This window comes from Schistocerca americana, chromosome 7, assembly GCF_021461395.2.
Source record: "Schistocerca americana isolate TAMUIC-IGC-003095 chromosome 7, iqSchAmer2.1, whole genome shotgun sequence".
NCBI lineage: Eukaryota > Metazoa > Arthropoda > Insecta > Orthoptera > Acrididae > Schistocerca > Schistocerca americana.
The window spans coordinates 175292865-175316243 of NC_060125.1; the positions used below are offsets into that span (position 1 = coordinate 175292865).

Sequence of the window (23379 nt, forward strand, 5' to 3'; positions counted from 1 at the left end):
TCTGTTTTCAAACCTTTCTTGTAATTCACAAATGATTGCAATATAATCTGAAAAATCCACATCTTCTTTAACACTGTCTAGTGCAGGAAAGTGTCCACAGTTATTCTCACGCAATTGTTTTTCCCACAATTTTTTTTGTTTTTATTTTTTATGCTTTAATCATCTGCACTAAATCAATGACACAGTGATTTTCGCGTTGGAGTGAAATGTTCAAAGTATTTAAATACAGTAAGGTCACTAAAAAAAGCCAAATTTGCCACCCACTTAGGATCACAAAGTAATTCTTCTGGACGTCCTTTCATTTCCAAAAAGGTATTTATTTCGCCCCTCAAGGAGAAAAACCGATGAAGCACCTTTCCTCTGCTCAGCCATCTTACTTCGGTGTGGTATGGGATGTCCGGGTATTCCACTTCGATATCAGCCAGAAATTTTTTTAAATTGGCGATGTGTGAGTCCATGCGAGCGAATATAATTAACTGTTCGAAGAACTGTGTCCATAACATTTTTTATGTTGACAATCTTCGCACAAAGTGCCTCCTGATGTATCAGACAATGGACTGTTGTGAATAAGGAACAGCCAACTTCAGCCATTTTTGACCTCACGTAACTCAGAAATCCAGTGCATATCACTCGTAGTGCAGGGGCTCCATCCCTTGTTACACTGGTCAGGCGTTCCCATTGTAAACCCATGGACTCAAACACGTTTTCCACAGCTAGAAAAATATCCAAACCCATGGTTGTGTCTTTTAATGGTATAAGATCGAGAAATTCTTCGGTGACACGCAGATTGTCGTTGACAGCTCGAATGAATATGATGAGCTGAGATATGTCCACAACGTCCGTGGACTCTTCAAGAGCGATAGTAGGTGAAATGAAGTTTGCCGCTCTCTCCATTAATTACTGCTCCATATCTGAGACCATATCTTCGACTCTGTGAGCAACAGTTTGAGGCGAAAGAGCTATTTTTTCAAATTTTTCCGTGAGGTTTGGTGGCCAAATACAAGCCGCTGAGTCGACCAGGCAATCCTTGATGAGATGCCCAGCAGCAAAGGGTTTCCCTGCTTTCCCAATTCTCAGCGATCATTTGTAACTTGTGCACAAACTTTGCCCACCTGTTTCCTGCTCGTACCACACCAAAAAAGAACATACAATAAATTTGTACAATCCTGTTTTTAAAACACTTTTATCACTTTAACAATTAATTCTTTCATTCATTGAAACTCAAATAAAAAAACTAACAAAAAAGATCGGTTTTAGATGCGTTTTCCCCCAATTCTGCTGAAAAGGACAGCGATGTGCGGTCACAAAATAAATTTTTATCTATTGCAATATTTGCATACAGCGGCATGGTGAGGCTCAGCGGGTGGTCTGCACAGTCAGCTAAGCGACACATCTCGGCCACTGCGACAACATACGGATTCACCTGGCCGCGGGCACTAGCGCCCCAAGGGCAATGCGTCATTCTGCAAATTAAGATGTTATCTTACATTCGCAGATTAAACTAGGTCTTTTTTTGCATTGGGTAAGAGATTAATATAGGGGTCATCTTACATTATGCTTGGACAGTTGAGGTCATGCATGGATTTAATTTGAATTTAGAAGGTTTGGAGGAGGAGTAGTGACCACTAGTACAAACATCTAGAGGGGAGTATTGAACAGGCAGCAAATTTCATCATACTGCCATCAATATGAATGTATACCACTCAGGTCTCACATTACACCATGTACCTTGGCTTTTAATGAATCTACTATGTTTCAATTGCATTTCACCTGAATCCATTTGTAGTTAAATTTACTTTAAAACTGGACAAATACTTAACACTAGTACATATTTCAACAGGAGACAAATTAATTCTAACAAAAATAAGTTTTCAGAGAACATATGAAAGGTGGTGCAACAAATGAGATGTGAGCTTCAACCACATCGCCAAAGCTCTACTGCACTGGTTGGACACAGCATTAATCCAAAGTACACACATCAAAAAAAATTTTGCATCACCCCGGTTCCCAGAACTCCTGAAGATAGACGTTGACTGTGGATATTGTATTACTGACACAGTGCTTTGACTGTTCATAGATGTCACAAAACCCACCCAACAATGTAAACAACTATGCATGAGCAGCGCCTATTAAGCAGAGGAGGTCCGACAGCCGATCAGTTCCAGTCATTCCACCAAGAACGAGGTACACAGCTCATGTTGTCTGTAGTTCAACCATGGCTAGACGGTCAATACCATGATTCGATCACGTCCACATTGTTACTTTGTGCCAGGAAGGCCTCTCAACAAGGGAAGTGTCCAGGCATCTCGGAGTGAACCAAAGCGATGTTGTTCAGACATGGAGGAAATACAGAGAGACAGGAACTGTTGATGACATGCCTCGCTCAGGCCACCAAAGGCTACTACTGCAGTGGACGACCGTTACCTACAGATTATGGCTTGGAGGAACCCTGACAGCAACACCACCATGTTGAATAATGCTTTTCGTGCAGCCACAGGACGTTGTGTTATGACTCAAACTGTGCACAATAGGCTGCATTATGTGCAACTTCACTCCCCACATCCATGGCGAGGTCCATCTTTTCAACCACAACACCATGCAGCGTGGTACAGATGGGCCCAACAACATGACGAATGGACCGCTCAGGATTAGCATCACATTCTCTTTACCAATGAGTGTCATATATGCCTTCAACAGGACAATCATCGGAGACGTGTTTGGAGGCAACCCGATCAGGCTGAATGTCTTAGACACACTGTCCAGTGAGTGCAGCAAGGTGGAGGTTCCCTGCTGTTTTGGGTGGCATTATGTGGGGCCAACGTACGCTGCTGGTGATCATGGAAGACACCATAACAGCTGTACGATACGTAAGTGCCATCCTCCGACCGATAGTGCAACTATATCAACAGCATATTGGCAAGGCGTTCGTCTTCGTGCACCGTGCACATCTTGTGAATGACTTCCTTCAGGATAACGACATTGCTCGATCAGAGTGGCCAGCATATTCTCCAGACATGAACCCTGTCGCACATGCCTGAAATAGATTGTAAAGGACTGTTTAAGGACGAAATGACCTATCAACCACTCTGAGGAATCTATGCAGAATCGCCAATGAGGAGTGGGACAATCTGGGCCAACAGTGCCTTGATGAACTTGTGGATAGTATGCCACGACGTATACAGGCATGCATCAGTGTAAGAGGACGTGTTACTGGGTATTAGAGGTATAGGTATGTACAACAATCTGGACCACCATCTCTGAAGGTTTCGCTGTATGGTGGTACAACATGATATTTGTGGTTTTCGTGACCAGTAAAAAGGGTGGAAATGATGTTTGTGTTGATCTCTCTTCCAATTATCTGTACAGGTTCTGGCACTCTTGGAATCGAGGTTATGCAAAACTTTTTTTGATGTGTGTAGTATGGACTAATGTGGGGAAACATCCAGAGCTCAGTTAGGGATACAGGAAAGGAAACACTCATGGGAAACCCAGTGGGCAAGAAGATCTGGTTTGGAAAGGAATGTGCAGCTGCCCTGGAAAGGAGAAAGGAAGCCAGGAACAAGTGGCTGAAGGGGACAAATCTGGCACAGGCCAAAGCACAATTTGAGTAGGTCCGAAAGACTACACAAGCAATTCTGAGAAGAGCAAAGAGGAAATACGTAAGGAATATTATCATTGAAGCAGAAACAGACTTCAGAGGGCAAAGGACTAGGGAAATGTTTCTGAGGGTGAAGTACCTCTGCAAAGGTCACCAGGCCAAGCAGAAATATGTCAAAGATTCCCATGATAAGATCCTGACGAACGATAGGGACATAGCTGAGAGATGGAAAGAGTACTTTCGACAGCTGCTAAATTGTGATGAACCCGAACTGCAGTTTGAGTTCCAGCACCCAATTACAGCCGATGCAGACTATCCCCCACCTACCCTGGATGAGATAAAAACCAGAATCAGACACCTTAAACAGAATAAGAGTCCAGGTGAAGATGTAATACAGGCTGAAATGATCCTGGCAGGAGGAGAGAAACTTGCAGAAAAAATACACCGACTGATACAGGCGATATGGACCAAAGAAGAGCTACCAGGAGAATGGAAAACAGCTCTGATTTGTCCAATACATAAGAAGGGCGACAAACTGAAATGTGTCAACTATTGAGGAATCGCCCTGCTTAATGTCTGCCTTAAGATCCTGTCCAATTGCCTCATACATAGAATTCAGCCAGTGGCAGAATCGGTGATTGGGGAGTACCAGGGAGGTTTCTGGCCAGGATGGTCAACAGTAGATCACATCTTCAGTCTCCGGCAGCTCACTGAGAAACTGGGTGAATATGGTAAAGATTTGCATATTTTATTCATTGATTTCAAGAAGAGCCTACTCAACTGTTTAAGGGAGTTTGGCATAGCCGAGAAACTCATCAGTCTGATAAAGATCTGTCTGAACGAAACATGTGCAAAGGTGAAGATGGGAAATTGCGTAACTGAGGAGTTTGAAATTGTCACAGGACTCAGGCAAGGAGATGGGTTGTCCCCTATCCTGTTCAACTTTGCCCTGGAGAAGACCGTACGCGAGACCTTCCAAGAGAACGAAGGGATTGAAATCGAAGGAAAGAGACTGGCATACTTAGCCTATGCAGACGACATCTGTTTACTCTCTATGTTGGAAGAGGAGTTGGAGCAAATGACCAAAGCACTAAAGGAGGCTGCCAGCAAATTTGGGGTAAACATAAACGAAGCCAAGACAGAGTACCTAGTTGTGACACATGGTCATTGTCACACTGCTGATCATCTACAATCACTACAGGTTAGGGACCATGCCTACAAGAGTGTGCAAGAATTCAAATACCTAGGGGCACTTTTCACTGAGAACTCGTCATGTGAAGCAGAGATCAATGCCAGAATACAAGCAGGTAACCGATCTTACCACAGCCTAGCACAACTGCTTCGGTCCAAATATCTCTACAGACAGTTCAAGATTTGACTGTACAAAACCCTGATCCAGCCTGTTGTTCTATATGACTGTGAGACATGGAGTATCCGGAAACAGGACTTCCATAAGCTCCTTGTTTTTGAGAGAAACGTGCTTCGGAAGATCTTCGATCTGGTTCTGGATGCAGATACAGGGGAATGGAGGATCAAATACAACCAAGAGCTTGAGGAACTATACTAGCAGCCCAACATAGCAGGAACTCTCAAAGCCAAACGAATGCAGCATTGTGGCCTGGATGGAGGATCACTCGGAAGCTCCTGGATTTCACACCTACAGGAAAGAGAGAGCCAGGGAGACCCAAGAAGCGTTGGAGTGATGGACTCCATGAAGGTTTAAACCAAGTGTCAATAGATGTGGACGAATGGCGGATAGCAACAATGGACAGAATACAGTGGAGGAGGAAATTCGTAGATGCGTGCGGTCCACTGGGCCTAATCACATAGTAGTAGTAGTAGTAGTAGTATGGATGATAGTACCATTAGTGGTGGTGGCAGTGGTGGTGGGATGATAATTCATCATCATCATTATTATTAGAAATAGTGGCATCACAGATGACTGACTAACATAGTAAAAAAGCACATAAAGATAAAAATTAATGTAAATTACATCTTTTTGTTCATTTGATTTCTTGTTTTATTATCAAAATGTAGACAATCAATAAATGATATAAGTGTAGAATAGGTATAATGTTAGTTTTTTTGGCAGATACTTATATCAGTAAAAGGGTTTGCAATTTTGATTTGCCAGGATATGTTAAAAATAAAATTTCCTCAATGATCCATTTAAGAACAGAGTGGGAGCAGGGTTTGGGGGGGGGGGGGGGGGGGGGGCTGTGGTTCGTCTCATATTTAGTGTCATGTAGTACTTAGACAAATACATTGTAATAGGTGTCACCTTTCCATTTTCATTTTGAATGGAGATGAATCCCAGGAAGCTTAACAGACATGCAGTTGTTGTCATCATCTTTCGTATGTAAATGGGAGGAAAGATTTACACATTTTTCATGATTAATAAGAAACAATTATTGAGTGTGAAGTCTGACTTCTGTGAGATGATCCCTACTTTGCTGCTTAACTGTTCCTAAACTTTTTTCAGCCATTACAGATTTAGTGCCATCTGGATCTGAATCCCAGGTAATACTACTATGATACTGAAAAGATCTAGGTGGAATTCAATACAGTAGTACAAAGAGTACTCCGCAGTTAGTTGAGACATCAGGCAGTTGTCTCTCTCTCTCTCTCTCTCTCTCTCTCTCTCTCTTTTGCAAGCACACGCACATGCGTGCGCGCGCCCACACGCACACGCGCGCACACGCACACACACACACACACACACACACACACACACACACACACACACACACACACTGGCTGTAATGTCACAGCTGTCTACATGTATTTTGCACAGTATTTTTAGTGGCTAACCATTTTTTTGCCCAATGGCCAAGATCAACATTGACCACCTAGTGCCAGAACGTGCTGAGCACTACATGTTCGTTAACGGCTGCACTACATGTTTGTTAACGGCTACTTCATAACCCATACCGTCTTGATCGTTCCCTTTGATCCTTGCCCTTAACATAATCTTTTCTAAATAACATAGAAGTAACTGTCTTTATGAGACATAACTCCATCTTGCAATCCTCCTAGCCTTAAACTCCCCTAGCCCCAGTCCCAAAACTGCCTACATCCCTCTCCACATGCCATTCCCTTCCCCCACTTCATCCCATCAGTTTACATCCTGCAGTTTGCCTCTTCCTCTGTTCTATCTCACTGTCCCAATACGTTCCTACACTAAGTTGTGTACCATCTGCAGTTCCCCTGCCTGTTCCCAGGTGAGTTCACCAGTGGCACATTCCAGTCCTACAGTCCTATTCACTTGTGGCCTGTCCTTCCCAGCTGTTGGGCATCCATCACTTGACCGTTCTCTCCCTCTCCCTGCCTCACTAATTCTCTCATCATTCCTTAAATGGTTAACTCACTGGACTCACAATCGGCAGGATGATGGTTCAAATCCCTGTCCAGCCATTCACATTTTGATTTTCCGTGATTTCCCTAAATCTCTTACAGCAAAGCTGGATGATTCCTTCAAAATGGCATGGCCAGGCCAGTTTCCTTCCCTAATCCAGCTTGTGCTCCATTTCTAATGACCCTACTGTTGACAGGATATTAAACCTTCCTTCCCTCAAGTACTCTACCTGATACAACTTCTCACCCCAACTAGACTGCAGAGCTCGGACATTATAGTCAGCCAGGCAATTGTCCAAGAGTGCAGATACATTTTCAGTCCTGTTTACATGCCTGTTGGCAGCTCAACACCACAGCTATACGGTAAGAGGTTATCTCCACTCCTTGCATTATTTGCATAGTACTAAGCAAGTCATTTATGTACATAATGTAAAGAGAAAAGGTGAAAGCACAGCCTTCTGTGGTATAACGTATGTGACATCCAAAACATTTGATTTCCTGTTGTTGAACTTTACAGTTTTGCATATCTTAGGTATGACCTGATGAGAGAGAGTTTTGGTGTGCTGAGTCTCTAAAACTCTGTCCATAGTGATATACAGGGTGGTCCATTGATAGTGACCGGGCCAAATATTTCACAAAATAAGCATCAAACGAAAAAACTACAAAGAACGAAACTCGTCTAGCTTGAAGGGGGAAACCAGATGGCGCTATGGTTGGCCCGCTAGATGGCGCTGCCATAGGTCAAACGGTTACCAATTGGGTTGTTTAAAATAGGAACCTCCATTTTTATTACATATTCGTGTAGTACGTAAAGAAATATGAATGTTTTAGTTGGACCACATTTTTCGCTTTGTGATAGATGGTGCTGTAATAGACACAAACGTGTAAGTACGTAGTATCACGTAACATTCCACCAGTGCGGACGGTATTTGCTTCGTGATACATTACCTGTGTTAAAATGGACCGTTTACCAATTGTGGAAAAGGCCGATATCGTGTTGATGTATGGCTACTGTGATCAAAATGCCCAACGGGCGTGTGCTATGTATGCTGCTCGGTATCCTGGACATCATCATCCAAGTGTTCGAACCATTCGCTGGATAGTTACGTTATTTAAGGAAACAGGAAGTGTTCAGCCGCATGTGAAATGTCAGCCACAACCTGCAACAAATAATGATGCCCAAGTAGGTGTTTTAGCTGCTGTCGCAGCTAATCCACACATCAGTAGCAGACAAATTGCGCGAGAATCAGGAATCTCAAAAACATTGAGAATGCTACATCAACATCAATTGCACCCATACCATATTTCTATGCACCAGGAATTGCATGGTGATGACTGTAGCCACTGGGCACAAAAGAAATTACGGGACAATGACAGGTTTTTTGTATGCGTTGTATTTAGCGACGAAGTGTCATTTACCAACAGCGGTAATGTAAACCGGCACAATATGCTCTATTGGGCAACGGAAAACCCACGATGGCTGCGGCAAGTGGAACGTCAGCGACCTTGGCGGGTTATTGTATGGTGCGGCATTGCGGGAGGAAGGATAATTGGCCCCCATTTTATCGATGGCAGTCTAAATGGTGCAATGTATGCTGATTTCCTATGTAATGTTCTACCGATGTTACTACAAGATGTTTCATTGCATGACAGAATGGCAATGTACTTCCAACATGATGGATGTCCGCCACATAGCTCGCATGCGGTTGAAGCGGTATTGAATAGCATATATCATGACAGGTGTATTGGTCGTCGAAGCACCATACCATGTTCACCGGATCTGATGTCCCCTGATTTCTTTCTGTGGGGAAAGTTGGAGGGTATTTGCTATCGTGATCCACCGACAACACCTGACAACATGCGTCAGCGCATTGTCAATGCATGTGCGAACATTACCGAAGGCGAACTACTCGCTGATGAGAGGAATGTCGTTACACGTATTGCCAAATGCATTGAGGTTGACGGACATCAATTTGAGCATTTATTGCATTAATGTGGTATTTACAGGTAATCACGCTGTAACAGCATGCGTTCTCAGAAATGATAAGTTCACAAAGGTACATGTATCACATTGGAACAACCGAAATAAATTGTTCAAACATACCTACGTTCTGTATTTTAATTTTAAAAACCTACCTGATACCAACTGTTCGTCTAAAATTGTGAGCCATATGTTTGTGACTATTACAGCGCCATTTATCACAAAGCAAAAAAAGTGGTCCAACTAAAACATTCATATTTCTTTACGTACTACACGAATATGTAATAAAAATGGGGGTTCCTATTTTAAAAAACGCAGTTGATATCCGTTTGACCTATGGCAGCGCCATCTAGCGGGCCAACCATAGCGCCATCTTGTTTCCCCCTTCAAGCTAGACAAGTTTCGTTCTTTGTAGTTTTTTCATTTGATGCTTATTTCGTGAGATATCTGGCCCGGTCATGATCAATTGACCACCCTGTACAAATATGGTTTTTCAGGAGGAATAGTAAACATTTTAGGTGATGGCAATATAGACTTAATTCAAATAAAACATTACACATTACATTTGTCCAATTTGTAAACTGTTACAGAAATACAGCTGTTACAATGTAAACTTGCAGAAAGTATTAATCAATATTCGTAATCCCAATGATCAATTCATCTCTTAAGCTTGCTTTTTCTTTGTAGACTTCACATATCAGTCATCTCCAAAGACAAAAATCTAAAGTGGTAAGATCAGAGTACCTTAGTGGCTAAAAATACTTAGCCATTTCTGCCAATCCACCTTCCAGGGATAGTTAAGTTTAGATAATGTGACAAATTGTACGGGGACCTCGGCATACTGGAAGAACACACCCATCCTATCAAGGATAGAAGCTGTGCATATGTGATGTTCACCACATTCTTGTATGTTGAACACCAAAACTACTACTTCCAAAACCTTACCCCCATCAAAGACTGTAATTATAATGCTGACAAAAGTAGTTCATTCATATTGTACATTCTTTCAATCTTTTTCAAAGGTTTCAATAGTAGTAGTAATAATACTACTATTACTAATAATAATAATAATAATCCCCGTGGAGGCCCGGGAAAAGAATAGGCCTCCGGTATGTTCTGCCAGTCGTAAAAGGCGACGAAAAGAACAAACCACTAATAGGGCTAACCCCCCTTTTAGTGTGATTAGTTGGTTCAGGACAGAACTAAAGAAGCCTCGGACAAGCACCGTCATGGTCGGGGACGACGCTTGAACCCTATGCCCGCCCACAATTGTAACAACACTGCTAGCCAACTGGAAAATGATTTAAATCCAAATAGAGGTGTTTTGCAGGATATGCTTCCTGCAACCACCCTAGAAGGAAAACAAAGACAGAGGATGAGATGGTCAGATGAAGTTAATCGACACCTCATGTTCTGTTATTACCAAGCAACAAACCTAGGAACCAACACAACTGGATACAGATCACAACATTTATTACCAGATACCCAGAATTAAAATTTTTGACAGAACAACGACTAGCTGATCAGATCCGTGTAATAATAAAAAATAACAGGATACCCCAGTCAGAATTAGAAAACATCAAACAACAAGTACAACAAATACTGGAACAAAATAATGTGCAATCAGAAGAAGAAGAAAATACAGTAATGGACTCAAACATCCCAGAGCAAACAAACAAAGAACAACACGCACCAATTAAACAATCAGAGGAAAACAAAATCTTAAGACAGCCACCAGAACAAGCACAAATAGAACACGAAGTGACACAGATGTTAGATATAGAAGAAAAATTTCAGCTAACATATATAGAATACAAAGACACAAATACAGACATTAGACCATTCTTGCATAGACCACCAAATAACCCACAAGTCGAAACAACAATAAAAACTATCAACACAATCATACACAACAAAATAAATGAAAACACAACTATGGAAGAGTTACAACTACTGGTTTATATAGGAGCACTCACTACACTAAATATACGCACTAGGCAGAGATCAGAACCAACCAACACACAGAAGAAACCCACAAAACCAGCATGGCAACGTAGGCTACAGATCAAAATAGAAAAACTGAGAAAAGACATCGGACAGCTAACACAATTTATAAGAAATGAAATCTTGGAAAAAAAACGAAAAAGGTTAGGTAAAATCTCACAACAAGAAGCGACAGAGCAATTAGACGAAAAGAAGCAGAAATTACAAGCATTAGCCAAACGACTCAGAAGATACAAAAAAAGTGAAAATAGAAGGAAACAAAACCAAACATTCAACACAAACCAAAAGAAATTTTACCAGACAATAGATAACACACACATTAAAATAAACAATCCACCAAACATAACAGACATGGAACACTTCTGGAGCAACATATGGTCAAACCCGGTACAACATAACGGTGGATACAAGCAGAAACAGACACATACATGATGATACCACAAATGCCTGAAGTGATAATTTTGCAACATGAAGTCACCCAAGCAATTAATTCCACTCACAATTGGAAAGCCCCTGGAAATGATAAAATAGCAAATTTCTGGTTAAAGTAGTTCACCTCAACACATTCACATTTAACTAAATTATTTAACAGTTACATTGCAGACCCATACACATTCCCTCATACACTTACACTCGGAATAACATATCTGAAACCTAAAGATCAAGCAGACACAGCGAACCCAGCTAAATATCGCCCCATAACATGCCTACCAACAATATACAAAATATTAACTTCAGTCATTAAACAGAAATTAATGACACATACAACACAGAACAAAATTATAAATGAAGAACAAAAAGGCTGTTGCAAAGGAGCGCGAGGATGTAAAGAGCAACTGATAATAGATGCAGAGGTGACATATCAAGCTAAAACTAAACAAAGGTCGCTACACTACGCATACATTGATTACCAAAAAGCTTTTGATAGTGTACCCCACTCATGGTTACTACAAATATTGGAAATATACAAAGTAGATCCTAAATTGATACAGTTCCTAAACATAGTAATGAAAAATTGGAAAACCACACTTAATATCCAAACAAATTCAAATAATATCACATCACAGCCAATACAGATTAAGCGTGGAATATACCAAGAAGACTCATTAAGTCCTTTCTGGTTCTGCCTTGCTCTGAACCCACTATCCAACATGCTAAATAATACAAATTATGGATACAATATTACTGGAACATACCCACACAAAATCACACATTTGCTGTACATGGATGATCTAAAACTACTGGCAGCAACAAATCAACAACTCAACCAATTACTAAAGATAACAGAAGGATTCAGCAATGATATAAGTATGGCTTTTGGAACAGACAAATGTAATAAAAATAGCATAGTCAAGGGAAAACACACTAAACAAGAAGATTACATATTGGATAACCACAGCGACTGCATAGAAGTGATGGAAAAAACGGATGCCTATAAATATCTAGGATACAGACAAAAAATAGGAATAGATAATACAAATATTAAAGAAGAACTAAAAGAAAAATATAGACAAAGACTAACAAAAATACTGAAAACAGAATTGACAGCAAGAAACAAGACAAAAGCTATAAATACTTATGCCATACCAATATTGACCTACTCATTTGGAGTAGTGAAATGGAGTAACACAGACCTAGAAGCACTAAATACACTTACACGGTCACAATGCCACAAATATAGAATACATCACATACATTCAGCAACAGAAAGATTCACATTAAGCAGAAAGGAAGGAGGAAGGGGATTTATCGACATAAAAAACCTACATTATGGACAGGTAGACAATTTAAGAAAATTCTTTCTAGAACGAGCAGAAACTAGCAAAATACACAAGGCAATCACTCGTATAAATACATCGGCTACACCACTGCAATTTCATAACCACTTCTACAACCCTTTAGATCACATAACATCAACAGATACGAAGAAAGTAAATTGGAAAAAGAAAACACTTCATGGCAAGCACCCGTATCATCTAACACAGCCACACATCGATCAAGACGCATCCAACACATGGCTAAGAAAAGGCAATATATACAGTGAGACAGAAGGATTCATGATTGCAATACAGGATCAAACAATAAACACCAGGTATTGCAGCAAGCATATTATTAAAGATCCCAATACCACAACGGATAAATGCAGACTTTGTAAACAACAAATAGAAACAGTAGATCACATCACAAGCGGATGTACAATACTAGCAAATACAGAATACCCCAGAAGACATGACAATGTCGCAAAAATAATACATCAACAGCTTGCCTTACAACATAAACTTTTAAAACAACACGTTCCTACATACAAGTATACACCACAAAATGTACTGGAGAATGATGAATACAAATTATACTGGAACAGAACCATTATAACAGATAAAACAACGCCACATAACAAACCTGACATCATACTCACCAATAAAAAGAAGAAATTAACACAACTAATCGAAATATCCATACCCAATACAGCAAATATACAAAAGAAAACAGGAGAAAAAAATTGAAAAATACATCCAACTGGCTGAGGAAGTCAGACATGTGGCATCAGGATAAAGTTGACATCATACCAATTATACTATCAACTACAGGAGTCATACCACACAATATCCACCAGTACATCAATGCAATACAGCTACATCCAAACATATATATACAACTACAGAAATCCGTAATTATTGATACATGTTCAATTACCCTAAAGTTCCTAAATGCAATATAACACATACCGTACAGTTAAAAGCAAGTGACGCTTGATCAAGGTCCGCGTCACTCCATTTTTAACCGGACTTAACGTCTGAGGAAGTGAAGGAAAAATAATAATAATAATAATAACAAAAAATAGTATTAATAAGCAAATGTAATTTTTAACAACAACAATTTTCAAAATTAATAATTATATAAAGACATATGATAATTTCACATTAATTCTAAATTAATATCATTTGAGTGTGATCACTATATATATATATGGTATTACAGAAAGGTACGGTCAAACTTTCAGGAAACATTCCTCACACACAAAGAAAGAAAATATGTTATGTGGACTTGTGTCCGGAAACGCTTACTTTCCATGTTAGAGCTCATTTTATCACTTCTCTTCAAATCACATTAATCATGGAATGGAAACACACAGCAACTGAACGTACCAGCATGACTTCAAACACTTTGTTACAGGAAATGTTCAAAATGTCCTCCATTAGCGAGGATACATGCATCCACCCTCCATCGCATGGAATCCCTGATGCGCTGATGCAGCCCTGGAGAATGGTGTATTGTATCACAGCCGTCCACAATATGAGCACGAAGAGTCTCTACATTTGGTACCGGGGTTGCGTAGACAAGAGCTTTCAAATGCACCCATAAATGAAAGTCAAGAGGGTTGAGGTCAGGAGAGCGTGGAGGCCATGGAATTGATCCGCCTCTACCAATCCATCGGTCACCGAATCTGTTGTTGAGAAGCATACGAACACTTTGACTGAAATGTGCAGGAGCTCCATCGTGCATGAACCACATGTTGTATCGTACTTGTAAAGGCACATGTTCTAGCAGCACAGGTAGAGTATCCCCTATGAAATCATGATAACGTGCTCCATTGAACGTAGGTGGAAGAACATGGGGCCCAATCAAGACATCACCAACAATGCCTGCCCAAACGTTCACAGAAAATCTGTGCTGATGACGTGATTGCACAATTGCGTGCGGATTCTCATCAGCCCACACATGTTGATTGTAAAATTTCCAATTTGATCACATTGGAATGAAGCCTAATCCGTAAAGAGAACATTTGCACTGAAATGAGGATTGACACATTGTTGGATGAACCATTCGCAGAAGTGTACCCGTGGAGGCCAATCAGCTGCTAATAGTGCCTGCACAAGCTGTACATGGTATGGAAACAACTGGTTCTCCCGTAGCACTCTCCATACAGTGACGTGGTCAACGTTACCTTCTACAGCAGCAACTTCTCTGACGCTGACATTAGGGTTATCGTCAACTGCACGAAGACTTGCCTCATCTATTGCAGGTGTCCTCATCATTCTAGGTCTTCCCCAGTCGCAAGTCATAGGCTGGAATGTTCCGTGCTCCCTAAGACGCCGATCAATTGCTTCGAACGTGTTCCTGTCGGGACACCTTCGTGGAAATCTGTCTCGATACAAACGTACCGCGCCACGGCTATTGCCCCGTGCTAATCCATACTTCAAATGGGCATCTGCTAACTCCGCATTTATAAACATTGCACTGATTGCAAAACCACGTTCGTGATGAACACTAACCTGTTGATGCTACGTACTGATGTGCTTGATGCTAGTACTGTAGAGCAATGAGTCGCATGTCAACACAAGCACCGAAGTCAACATTACCTTCCTTCAATTGGGCCAACTGGTGGTGAATCGAGGATGTACAGTACATACTGACGAAGCTAAAATGAGCTCTAACATGGAAATTAAGCGTTTCCGGACACATGACCACATAACATCATTTCTTTATTTGTGTGTGAGAGATGTTTCCTGAAAAAATATATTTAAAACAAAGATGATGTGACTTACCATACGAAAGCACTGGCAGGTCGATAGAAACACAAACAGACACATAGACCTGCCAGCGCTTTCGTATATATATATATATATATATATATATATATATATATATAAAAACAAAGATGATGTAACTTACCGAATGAAAGCGCTGGCAGGTCGATAGACACACAAACAAACACAAACATACACACAAAATTCAAGCTTTCGCAACAAACTGTTGCCTCATCAGGAAAGAGGGAAGGAGAGGGGAAGACGAAAGGAAGTGGGTATTAAGGGAGAGGGTAAGGAGTCATTCCAATCCCGGGAGCGGATATATATATATATATATATATATATATATATATATATATATATAGAGAGAGAGAGAGAGAGAGAGAGAGAGAGAGAGAGAGAGAGAGAGAGAGAGAGAGAGAGGGGGAAACATTCCACGCAGGAAAAATATATTTAAAAACAAAGATGATGTGACTTACCATACGAAAGTGCTGGCAGGTCGATAGAAACACATACATACACACAAAATTCTAGCTTTCGCAACCAATGGTTGCTTCGTCAGGAAAGAGGGAAGGAGAGGCAAAGACGAAAGGATGTGGGTTTTAAGGGATGTGCGGATGGATATGTGTGTGTGTGCGCGATTGTATGCCTGCCCTTTTTTCCCCCTAAGGTAAGTCTTTCCGCTCCCGGGATTGGAATGACTCCTTACCCTCTCCGTTAAAACCCACATCCTTTCGTCTTTCCCTCTCCTTCCATCTTTCCTGATGAAGCAACCATTGGTTGCGAAAGTTAGAATTTTGTGTGTATGTATGTGTTTCTATCGACCTGCCAGCGCTTTCGTATGGTAAGTCACATCATCTTTGTTTTTATATATATATATCATTTTCAGGGAAAAAATACAGTCAAGAGAACACTCTGCAAGTAAGTTTAAACTGTGGATATGTGGGGCTACGCCAGTCGAGAGCTATAATATGGCATTTGTAGAAAGACATCACATACATTGCAGACAACTGTAGTCCAATTAAAATTGCTTGATAGTTGACATCTGTCACTTGCCGCTAATATTTGTCACATCCACTGCCAGTTACCACTCAGTTATACGCAACGTACAAACATGGCAGGTCACTTCACAAATGCTGTTAATGTGCAACACAGAGCAATATGGGAAGTGTCCCCCACGAGATGTGACGGAGTTACTCTATCAACAGCTAATTTTGAGTGACCGATGACTGAACTGCGGCAGATGACGGGTATTATAGCCCTGAATTTAAACTCGTGTCCTAAACTAACCACAACCTTGGGATGTGCAATGTATCTGAGAAAACAGCATCAACAGTCTCCAGCAGAACTAAAATCGTGATTGTTTTGTTCATGGCATTTAAGGTTAAACTCTACAAGCAAATGGAAAACAGAAAAATTTCACCACACAGCAAAATTTCAGTTTTAGCAGTAAAAACAAACTTTAATTTCTCAGTGCCATTAGTTACCTGAAACCATCCTCACAACTGGCTACACAGAATGTCACGTTACCAAGCGATGGGCAGTCCTGGATGCTCTTGGTTGTAGACTGTAGGTGGTACAAGCAGATTCCAAACAGAAAAACACGATAGGAAGAAAAATAAGAGCAAATAGTCAATATGATGCTGAAAATGATAGGGCAAAGTATTGGAAATAAAAAAATACTTTTAAACCAGTTAATTGATTAAAAATTAACATTAAAGTCTTCCGATTAAATTTACAAAGTGTACAGCTTTGCTTCTACCATTTGCCGATATGTGGCAACAATGGTAAGTAGTGGTTGAAAGAATGTCAGGCAGTTAGCTTGGACCTGGGTCAACATAACCTCATTCAAACATTAGTCGATTTGTGTCCGCATCATAAAGTTGTTCTTGATTGAAAATGTCAGTTTACAAGCCTAATTCTTGTCATTTGCAGGAGGTGTTAATGTTTTGTTTCAATATGAATAAAACAGCGGCTGAGCCTCATCAAATGCTCTCAAGTATGTATGGTAAGGACACTATTAGTGAAAGAATGTGTCGTGAGTGGTTTCAACGCTTCAAGAACAGTGATTGTAACATCGTAGACTGGCATAGTGGTGGAAGAGAGAAAGTTTTCGAAGATGCAGAATTGGAGACATTTCTGAGTGAAGACTCACATCAAACTCAAGAAGAATTGGTACGATTAGTGTGAGTGACACAGCAAGCCATTTCAAAATGTCTCAAGGTTATGAGCATGACTCAGAAAGAAGGAACATTGGCCCCATGTGAGCTGGAACCAAGAGACCTTGAACAGCATTTGTGTGTTTGTGAACAGTTGCTTCAGAGGCAAAAACGGAAGGGATTTCTGCATCGCTTTGTGACCAGGGACAAAAAATGGGTACATTACGATAACTCTAAATGCAAAAAATCATGGGGATATCTCGACCATGCTTCCACATCCACGGACAAACCGAATATTCACGGCTCCAAGGTCATGCTCTGCATTTGGTGGGACCAGCTCGGCGTCGTGTACTATGAGGTGTTAAAACCAAGTGAAACAATCACAGGTGCTCGTTATTGAACACAATGTGTTCGAGCAGAGCATTAAAAAACAAACGGTCGCAAAACCGTGAGAGGCACGAAAAAATGATTTTGCAGCACGACAAAGCTTGACCCCACATTGCAAAAGAGGTCAAAACATACTTGGAAATGTTAAAATGGGAAGCCCTACCCCCATCAGCCATATTCTCCAGACATTACTCCCTTCTGACTATCACTTGTTTAGATCAATGGAGCATGGCCTGGCTGACCAACACTTCTGATCTCACGAAGAAGTCACAAATTGGATCGCTTCAAAAGATGAACAATTTTTTTGGCGCGGGATTCGTACACTGCTCAAAAGATGGGGTAAAGTAGTGACCAGTGATGGAAAACACTTTAAATGATACATGTGTAACCAACTTGTTTCATTAAAGTCTCAAATGTTGGGGAAAAAAGAATGGAAGCAAAGTTGTACACCTTGTAGAAAAATAAAAAAAGTTCACTGCACTTGATGAGATGTGAACGTTGGTCCTTCTACACATCAATATGCCATGCAATTACACTGCTAAAAACAGTTGAATTTATGAAGCTGGTGTCCCAATCACAATAATTGACAGCCTTCACACAATGTTGTACGGAGCTTATCTAGTGTAATAACTGTACAAATGATGCTGAATCATGTCTTGCGTGGAAGGATCCAGTAGTGTTTGGTTAGTTCTATGTATTAAGTGTGTATATTCATTAGTACATTGTGTGTGTGTGTGTGTGTGTGTGTGTGTGTGTGTGTGTGTGTGTGTGTGTGTGAGGGGGGGGGGGGAGTGTTGGAATGGTCATCGTGTATGGTGAAATATGTAATAAAAGGGCCAGACCCAGGATCCAAGAAGCAAACACATTCAGAAAGAAACATAGACAAAGCATTGGAAGTCAATTAATTGTTGCGGCAGTTCAGCAGTAGTGAACAGTTCGGGCATGACATTGAGCACTCTGGAAGAAACCAGCTGCAATGCATAAAATGTCAACTACCAAGTACTTTTAATCGCACTGTAGAGTCAGCACACAGCCGAAGATAATTAACATAATCAACATCTGATGTTATCAACAGTGAATATTAATTATAAGCAGGAGAGTGAGCACTAAATGTGTCCTTTTGTTGTTTGACCAGGTAGAGAATAGGGTTCCAAGCAGAATTCAAGCAAAAACTTCTGCCTGCTTCCTTAATGACACTATCTAAATAGCTAAAAATGCACGTCAGAATCTCTGTGTTATATTCCATAGAATAACCAATACTAAGCCAATGTTATGCTTAGCAGATTTGCTAGAATGTGTAAGCACATGTGGCACTTGCACTCCATATGTTGGTACTCCATGGTTGTGACTGTGTGACCAATGAATGTCATGCCACAACTGCAAGGGATGCAGCAGATGCCCTCCTTATACAAACCAAGGTTGTCCTTCACTGGCCCTAATGTTAGATGGTGATTGAAAAACACACTTTACACCATGTTTCTACATAATATGACCAACCATGATGGAATGCTATCTGCATTAGCAAAAAGTCCTTTTATGGTGCCATGTTATTTTTATTACTCGCCTGATTCATAGTTGATTGATAGCATGATGTGTGTCTGATCTATGTTTTGCTATAACCATTCTTGTGAAAGAAGAGTCTGAGATTATATGGGCACTATGAAGCAAGGTATGAAGCACACCTCCATGCTGAGCCAGTTGGTGACAACTTTCAGCCTGAAGACGCAAATGCTCATTTTTGTTTGTGTAATGGCACCACTTGTTTGCAGTATTGATTGCATTGTTTTTCTGCATTGCTTACTGTGGTTAACTCTTGTAGCCCCATCTACGCAGGGTTTAAATTTTCTTGCACAGTGCTCTCTCATTGCATTTGTGTCTTGAAAACCTGTCAAAACATCTGCAGTTGTCAAAGACTCACCTGACTGTTTTCTAGTAAGTTGTTTAAATATTTTATAAGCCAGGAGAAACACAGGTTTCACTAAGAATGTTATTTACAGACAGCTGTTAACAGAGTTGAGCTGCATTCAGTACTCTGCTACTTTTGTAATCAGTACTCAATTACTTTTGAAAGAATGAATATTAGAAAGATTTGGTAGTAATTAGTATGATGTGGTTTGTTACCTTTTTGTGTAGAGGCGTAACATCTGTCATGTTTAAGTATGAAAGGAAACAACCATTAGCAAATACCCACTTTATCTGTGAATCCAAGGAATATGCTCTTATATCCATAATATTTTTTTTAACACAAAAGCAAATAGACCATAAATGTCCTTTGATTTTGAATGACTTAAGTGTTATTGTTGTAGTGTTGCTTACTTAAGCATTTTCCATTTAAAGGTATGAAATGCATCTTTAGAATTTTGTAGGAAGCTATTAGCATCATTTGATTTTTGTTGTCATATTTGTGTTTTTATTCAACTGTTCCAAAGTCACTGACATCACAAGCAGTAGTTAAGGTTTAGTCAATTACCTTTCTACCCCCCCCCCCCCTCCCCCCCCCCCCTCCCCAACAAAAAAATCTCTGTGTGTGTGTGTGTGTGTGTGTGTGTGTGTGTGTGTGTGTTTCATCCTAATATTCTTAGTTCCACAATTTTTTTCAGCTTCCATTTCTCTTAAACCATCTTAATTCTCACTGTGTACTTCTACACTCTCTGGAGCTCAGTGCCTACCAGATACTGTCTTTGATCTGCTATTATGATGCCTCTCCCGTTGTCTTTCTCCCCCTTTATCACAACAGATTGGTTCCTTTCAGCCTTATGTCTGAGTGATCTGCCTCTCCTTTCTACCCTTCTCCAACCTACCACTTTCTTTCATATCTGAGGAGGGAACAAACAGTTCCAAAAGCTGGGACACCTTTTTGTCTGTCTCTCAGCAATACTTTGAATTTCTCTTTCTGAAGGTAAGTGTGGCCACCCATTCTGTATCTTTGTAATTTTATAGTTTCCTTAATTGAAGTTTCCCTTTAATACATACTCACTGATTTACTCACGATAGTGTTAATGTGATTACTTTTGTACCCTCATTTTAGTTTATTGGTTACATTATTGTTTTCAAGTTGTATGTGTGTTCTTTGAGTTGCTATAAAGTTAGTTGAAACTATTTTCTGTTTGTGTTTCATACTCCTCTAAACATCTTTGCTGTATTGCTTACAATTCAGTGTACTACTGTACATAAAAGAATTTTGTTGCAGCATTTTCCATTCATGATCAAGGAGCCTCAAGTCTTGTCTATGCACCGCAACACCAGTTAATTATTTCTGCTGGAAAGAAGGGTGATGTAGCCATTCTGGATGTTCGACAGCGACAAGTGAGACATCGTTTTGTAGCCCATGAATCGCCCATAAAGTGCCTTGCAATTGATCCCAGTGAAGAGTTTTTTGTGACTGGTTCAGCAGATGGAGACATTAAGGTTAGCTGTTGCAGTAAACATATTGTTGCTAATGTTGCAAAGTACTCATTTGTAAATAAGACTGTCCTCTCCTCCTCCCACCCCACCCCCCTCTCTCTTCTTCCCTCCTATTTTTCATGTCGTGTCTACTGAGGGTGCTGCAAAGGCAAATAGCCAGTCTTCAAAAACTAAAGCAAACATTTGTTAAACCATGTTGCTATTGTTGAAGAAGACTAAGGAACTCCGTGTACACCAACATACAGAAATAGTTGCAACGATGCATTGACTTCAAAAGAAGACCATGTTTGTAACTTTTTTAAAATGCATACTTGTAAGGTTCAGATAATAAGTGACATTCTTCATTGTATTCATAAGATTTTTTTATTTGCTCTCCATTATTGATGACTGTTGTAATTGTTTTAGTCAGCTTAGTGCAACCTACTACATACAGTGATTGTAATAGGTATTCAGATAGCTTAAATATTACAGCTTCTGTAGGATGAGAGTCACATTGAAGCTAACAAGCAAATATGTGGCAGCGAATGAGAATTCTCTCTGATGTAAATGCTAGGCACACAGGCACAAACAGCATACAGTTGTACGCAGTTCACATTCACATTTGTTTGCTTGTGTTCTGTTGGTTTTCAGTTTTCCAGTGAACCATCCAAGGGATATTCTATGTTAACTCACCTAGGCCTCGCTGCTCGACCACCACAGATTTCTAGAATGGCATTTTCACTCTGCAGCATAGTATGCGTTGATATGAAACCTCTTAGCAGATTAAAACTGTGTGCTAGGCCAAGACTCAAACTCGAGACCTTTGGCTTTCACCACAAATTTCAACATATTTTACGTGAACATTCACACATGTCCCCAATGAACATTGGAAAGTTTAATGTTCATCGAAGCAATACTGGCCAAGATACAGTCACTTGTTTGACTCCATGAATGATTTTGCACAGTGCAAGCATAAACTTCTGGTGACTTTGAGCTGTTATATTTTGGGTAATATTTTGTTGAAAGAACTGGGACTTGGCAGTCTTGTACAACAGTGTGTTCTCTTAAGACTAACAAGGAAAAAAATGTACTAGCCACATTCGGCCAAAAATTTTAGACATTATCTCCCGAAAAAACCGGTTCCTGAAAAAACTTGGAAGTTTGGCTTCATATAACCCAGGGACTACAGTGTCGAAGAGTGTGAAACTTGGCATGCAGTAACCTGACTAGACAAAGTTCTTAAATATAAAGTTTCTTTGTGCACCACTTTACAACACTAAATAAAGTAAGTGCAAAGACAAAGATTATGTAAAAATGAAAAAAATTTGGAATTTTTGACATGATTCTGAAAATGACTGTTCTGTAAAATTCTCCAAATTTGGCTTTTTATAAATACTGTGGTTTTAACTGTCTAAAAAGACTGTTTGATTACCAAACACGGACTAACAATGCTAGATAATTTGGTGCGAATAGCGCATCATGAAGAAATGTTAACTTTGGATTCTTATGTCTCATATAGTAAACGCATGCTGAAAATGACACTTAATACGCAATAGCTCAGTGGCACAAGGATGTGGAATACAAAATTTCATTCACTTATTATTTTCCAATAATCTGCAAATTCATCAGAAGTATGACAATTATTATGAGACAGTGAAAATAGTAAATATTCGACACTTTTTTTTTAAAATACCATTTTCTGTCTCAGGATCAAAACCTCTCTCATTCGAAACAAGGTGTTTTAAGCTGACCTGATCCCCCCCCCCCCCCCCTCCTCCGTCCCAAACAGTGGGTAAAATTCCATTTGGGCTAACAGTGTTACATAAATCGAGGCAAACTAAGTGGAAAACTTGCACTGTGAATAAAGTTTTCACTTTAGTTTCTTATATCTCATTGGTTCAAGGCTTGACAAAAATGAAGCGTTGTACACAACAACTTAGTAACATAAGGTTTTCATTGTAAAATATTGAGGTACTGCTTTCT

General features: G+C 40.1%; 1 protein-coding gene across 1 annotated transcript in view; it reads left to right on the forward strand.

The window, feature by feature from the left end:
- Positions 1–23379, forward strand: part of LOC124621800 (dmX-like protein 2) — a 351417-nt gene that overhangs the window by 319985 nt on the left and 8053 nt on the right. The window contains exon 56 of the mRNA XM_047147237.1: positions 21203–21420. Coding sequence (XP_047003193.1) covers positions 21203–21420 — 218 coding nt within the window. The remainder of the gene's footprint in view (positions 1–21202; positions 21421–23379) is intronic.